Raw genomic sequence first — 5,632 nt, forward strand, 5'->3', positions numbered from 1 at the left:
GGGGAGTGGATGTATTTGGTTTGGGAGTGAATGTAGCTGCATGGGGAGTGGATGTGTGTGGTTTGTGATTGTATGGAGCTGCATGGGGAGTGGATGTGTGTGGTTTGTGAGTGAATGGATCTGCATGGGGAGAGGATGTGTGTGGTTTGTGTGTGTATGGAGCTGCATGGGGAGTGGATGTGTGTGGATGTGTTTGTGAGTGTATGGAGCTGCATGGGGAGTGGATGTGTGTGGTTTGTGAGTGTATGGAGCTGCATGGGGAGTGGATGTGTTTGTGAGTGTATGGAGCTGCATGGGCAGTGGATGTGTGTGGTTTGTGAGTGAATGGAGCTGCATGGGGAGTGGATGTGTGTGGATGTGTTTGGGAGTGAATGGAGCTGAATGGGGAGTGAATGTAGCTGCATGGGCAGTGGATGTGTGTGGTTTGTGAGTGTATGTAGCTGCATGAAGAGTGGATGTGTGTGGTTTGTGAGTGAATGTAGCTGCATGGGGAGTGGATGTATTTGGTTTGGGAGTGAATGTAGCTGCATGGGCAGTGGATGTGTGTGGTTTGGGAGTGAATGTAGCTGCATGGGGAGTGGATGTGTTTGGTTTGGGAGTGAATATCTCAGCTTGTGGGGTGCATGTTTTTCTTTGGGGTGTGATTGCATCATGATGTATTTCAATTGCAGGGATTCTGTGGTTTGGACTTTTAACCAGGAGCCAAGAGATAGTCAAACAAACTTAAGAGATCAATCTTTTGAAGATTTATTTTGCTTTTTTCCTCAAGGATATATTTGTACACCAAATATCCAATAGGCAGTAAAGCGCATTCCAATGTGTAAGAAGCGAGAACAGTCAGGCGCTCCGTTTACAAACACTACGTTGAAATGTATCCACCAGGTGAAATGCATGTTGAGAACATACAAAAAATACAGGCCTACTCAGTAGGTAACAGTAACATCCGAGCTCTGAATCTATTTACACTTAGATTACAAAAATATACTTTTAGATATTTTTTGCTTACATTCGAAAGAAATGTTTTTGGCATTTCTTCCCTTGTTCCCTTCCTTCTGATATTCCCTCCATCTACAAAGTGCCTTTAATGATCATCCCTCCCCTTTCACCTTTAAGGCTTTGATGCAGTGCATCCACTAACAGACACACATGTCAGCAAGCCAAACATAAAAGGCACGCCGACTTCTTATAACTTTAAAACCAACTGAAAGACAAGCAAGTTCTGCCACTTGGGAGTACTGAGGTGACCTCCACAGAATGAAGAATATCTCCTGCACATGCTGCCACCTCACTGCATTCCAAGTGCATTTTGTTTTGTTTAAAGGAACTGGTAACAGCATTGCACAATAGAAACATTTACCAAATGCCCTGCCAACTCCAAATATACAGGATGGAATATGCAAATGCTTCCCCCACCCCATTAAACAATCTTCACATGAACAGTACCTGCAGAATAGTGAGTGGGGGAATGCTTGACACAAGTACACAATAGCAAGGTGAAGTTTATTTATATAAAACATGTCCATTATTGGAGACCTGAACAACTTCAGATCTCAATTGTCCTTGGTGTTAGAGTGGATGGCATCTCAGAAGGTGGTGAGGTCACTGAAGGGTAAGTGTTGTTCACTGCTGATGAGGGATATGTGCTACTTACTGAGGATTCAAAAGAAGTGCTCACTATTGCAGAGGGATATGTGTTAGTTACTGAGGATTCAAAAGAAGTGCTCACTATTGCAGAGGGATATGTGCTAGTAATTGGGGATTCAAATGAAGTGCTGACCACTGATGAGGGATATGTATTAGTGGTTGGGGATTCAAAGGAGGTGCTGACTACTGCAGAGGGATATGTGTTAGTTACTGAGGAGTCAAAGGAGGTGCTCACCACTGATGAGGGATATGTGTTAGAGGCTGGGGATTCAAAGGAGGTGCTGACTATTGCAGAGGGATATGTGCTAGTTACTGAGGATTCAAAGGAGGTGTTGACTTGTGCGGAGGGATATGTGTTAGTAATTGGGGATTCAAATGAAGTGCTGACCGCTGATGAGGGATATGTGTTAGTGATTGGGGATTCAAAGGAGGTGCTGACTACTGCAGAGGGATATGTGTTAGTTATTGGAGCTGGGAAAGAGATTGCAGGCGGAGTAGTGGAGCTGGAGATACACATGGCCTTCTCTGCTTTCTTCTCCTTCTGCCTCAGGTGAATCTTGGTGTGCCTTTTCCTTTCGTCGCTTCTGGCAAACTTCCTACCGCAAATTTCGCAAGCGAACGGCTTCTCGCCGGTGTGTGTACGGATGTGAGTGGTGAGGTGGTCGCTTCTGCTGAAGTTCCTCATGCAGATCCGGCACTGGAAGGGTTTCTGACCAGTGTGGATCCGGATATGGCGAGTGAGTTCATCAGACCTGGAGAAACGACGGTCACAAGTCTCCATGGGACAGGCGTACGGCCGCTCATGGGGAGGGGTCTTGCTGGGCCTGTTTGGGTATTTCCTCAGCCTGGACGGCTGGATGAGTTGGGAGTGGTAAGTGTTAGTGTTCTTGGGTTCCTGACAGCTGCTCTGGTTGGCGATGGCTTTGATGGTGGACAGTGGGATGAGGGAAGGTTGGGCCCTGGGCCCCAGTGTCTGAAAAGGTTTCTGTTCAGTATTGTTCATGGTGATCTCATCCTGCTGTGAAAACAAATAGTCCGGAATCATGGGCAGCTGGAAGTTAGTGCTGCAGTTCTTGGTGTTGGAGTAAGACGGGTACTGGATAGGGTTACTGGCACTCGCGAAGCCGTCAGACTGGCCTGTGAAGATATCCGAGTGGGAGCTGGTGAAGGTTGCAGGAGCCGAGTAGATTGCAGTGGAGTCGCTCTGCTGGGCAGGGCCGCTGATGGGCTGGCTGGAGGAAGCCGAGTTTGAGCAAGGGGCGCTCATACTGACAATGCCACTGACAAGGCTGAAGAGTGGTTCGGGCCAAAGACTGTTGTTGCCGGAAGCAGGTTCCAGTGAGAATCGGCCCGTATAGGCGATGGATGGAAGGCGGCAGTTCTGGGTCGAATAAGACTCGATGAGGGATTTATCACTGCCTGGTGAAATATCGGTAAATGTATCTGGAACGAGAAAGGAAAACCATTCTAATAAAACAAGCGTCAGGGAGAATATCTGACATTTATTGTCTTAATCTGTCTGGTATTGTGCTTTATCTAAATATTCACGTATGCGCGTTTCTGTATATTGTGACTGTTGGTAACTTGTCATCATTTGTATGTTGTATGTGTGTGTCTGTGTCTCTGTCTCAGTGTCTGAGTCTGTGTCTCAGTGTCTGAGTCTCAGTGTCTGTGTGTGTGTGTGTGTGTTTCTGTGTCTCAGTGTCTGTGTCTGAGTCTGTGTGTCTGTGTGTGTGTGTGTCTGTGTCTCAGTGTCTGTGTGTGTGTGTCTCAAGTGTCCGTGTGTGTCTCAGTGTCTGTGTGTCTGTGTCTGTCTGTGTGTCTGTGTCAGTGTGTGTCTGTGTCTCAGTGTCCGTGTGTGTCTGTGTCTGTGTGTCTGTGTCTCAGTGTCTGAGTCTGAGTCTGAGTGTCTGTGTGTGTCTGTGTCTGTGTCTGTGTGTGTGTGTGTCTGTGTATGGGGGGCTGGTGGGTGAAGGGTGGAATTCTCCTGTGTAGTCGGTCCTATCCCCTCTCTGTAGGTATTCCCTGCCCTCTCGCTCGCTCGGCGGTTGGTGTTTCCTGAAGTTGTGCAGCCATAAATAATGCAGACAGCAAGATTTCCGATAGGTTTTTAATGATTTAAGAATTTCCACCTAAAATCGAGGGAAACCTTCTGAAAGGATCCCGGCCCCTGCGCCTCGTCTCCCGCACACCGTTATCAGCATGAACTACACCTAGTGCTCGCTCCGGGAGTAGCGGGCGGCTCCGCAGTGGGAGCGGAGCTCAGTACAAGATCCTCCCGGGGATTGTCGCTCTGACCCTGCCCGGGACTCACCTGCTGACAGATGCTCGAATTGTTCCAGGGGTTCCCCATAAAACGGCTGGTCGGTGGAGGCTGTCACCAGAGTTCCCGTCATCATCACATCTTCCAGCTTCTGGTAGCTGTCCACCGATTGGTAAAGAGGCTCCGAGAGCAGGGGGGACATGATCTCCGCCTTGGTCACCATTGTGCCTCGATCCGACAGACCTGGAGCCCGGGGACAGGGCACCGAGAGCCGGGGGACAGGGCTGTGGGGAGGCTGCTGTTTTTAGTTGGGCAGAGCTGAGCCGAGCCGGGCTGAGCTGAGCCGAGCTGAGCCGGGCTGCTCTCCTCTCTGCTGCCTCCCTCTGCCTCTCAGCCTCTCTCTCTCTCCTCCCCCGGTGAATGAATGCTTTCCTCTCCAGCATTGGGAGCTGTGGCTATTTAGCGGGTTCCGCTCAGCCCAGCCTCTGACGTACATGCCCATATATGGAGCTCAGGAAGCCCATGTTTGGGCAGCTCCGGCTGCGGTACTCCGTGACGTCCCTGGGCCATCAGCCGAGCCTGGGGAGCTCCCCCTGGACTCGGAGCACGGGATCCCCTCCTATCCCCCGGGTACCCCAGCAAGCAGCGCTGGAAAGCTGCAGCCAGCCTCACACTGCACCCCCTCCCCCGGGGCTCTCCCCCAGGCCGGACTGACCGAGGGGAACCTTCCCCGGAAGACCCAGGGCTTCGCCACTCCATATTTGGTCACTCACTCCCTCAGCCCATATTTAGACATCCGGCGGCTCCGTCTCGCAGACCAAATATGGATTTTCCTGTGGCTGACAGAGTGTGTGTGTGTGTGAGAGAGAGAGAGAGAGGGAGAAAGTGCTGGAGCAGCAGAGCCCAGGCCAGCACACAGACTCTCAATGAAGACCAGGCTACCCTCCCATTGCTGGCTCGGGGCCACTACCGCAGATGGACTTTCAACTCTTCCAAATACTTCTAATTTCAGCTACTTCCTGCATTTCACACGCCCCTCGCGGCACTTTAACTAAAGGTAACAGCTCAACGTAACACCAAGCTGCAAAGCTCCCAGCACAGCTCCAATAATCACCAGCAGGGTTTCAACAATCACCAGCACGACTCCGACAGCAACCTGCACAACCCCACCAAACACCAGCACAGCAACCAGCACAACCCCGCCAATCACCAGCACAGCAACCAGCACAACCCCGCCAAACACCAGCACAGCAACCAGCACAACCCCGCCAATCACCAGCACAGCAACCAGCACAACCCCGCCAAACACCAGCACAGCAACCAGCACAACCCCGCCAATCACCAGCACAGCAACCAGCACAACCCCGACAATCACCAGCAAAGCAACCAGCACAACCCCGCCAATCACCAGCACAGCAACCAGCACAACCCCGCCAATCACCAGCACAGCAACCAGCACAACCCCGCCAATCACCAGCACAGCAACCAGCACAACCCCGCCAATCACCAACACAGCAACCAGCACAACCCCGCCAATCACCAGCACAGCAACCAGCACAACCCCGCCAATCACCAGCACAGCAACCAGCACAACCCCGCCAATCACCAGCACAGCAACCAGCACAACCCCGCCAATCACCAGCACATCAACCAGCACAACCCCGCCAATCACCAGCACAGCAACCAGCACAACCCCGCCGATCACCAACACAGCAACCAGCACAA

The 5,632-nt window shown here is 51.2% G+C and overlaps 1 protein-coding gene across 1 annotated transcript; it reads right to left on the reverse strand.

Annotated features, from left to right (window-relative positions):
• Positions 1-723: 723 nt before the first annotated feature.
• LOC144675605 (early growth response protein 1-like) lies at positions 724-4,342 on the reverse strand. Its single transcript, XM_078536250.1, has 2 exons — positions 3,959-4,342; positions 724-3,087 (listed from the first exon to the last, which is right to left on the reverse strand). Exons 1-2 carry the CDS (start codon positions 4,128-4,130, stop codon positions 1,544-1,546), a joined length of 1,716 nt encoding a protein of 571 aa, XP_078392376.1. The 5' UTR covers positions 4,131-4,342; the 3' UTR covers positions 724-1,543.
• Positions 4,343-5,632: the final 1,290 nt, after the last annotated feature.

The sequence above is a fragment of the Cetorhinus maximus genome, unplaced genomic scaffold (assembly GCF_964194155.1).
Source record: "Cetorhinus maximus unplaced genomic scaffold, sCetMax3.hap1.1 HAP1_SCAFFOLD_1038, whole genome shotgun sequence".
Taxonomy (NCBI): Eukaryota; Metazoa; Chordata; class Chondrichthyes; order Lamniformes; family Cetorhinidae; genus Cetorhinus; species Cetorhinus maximus.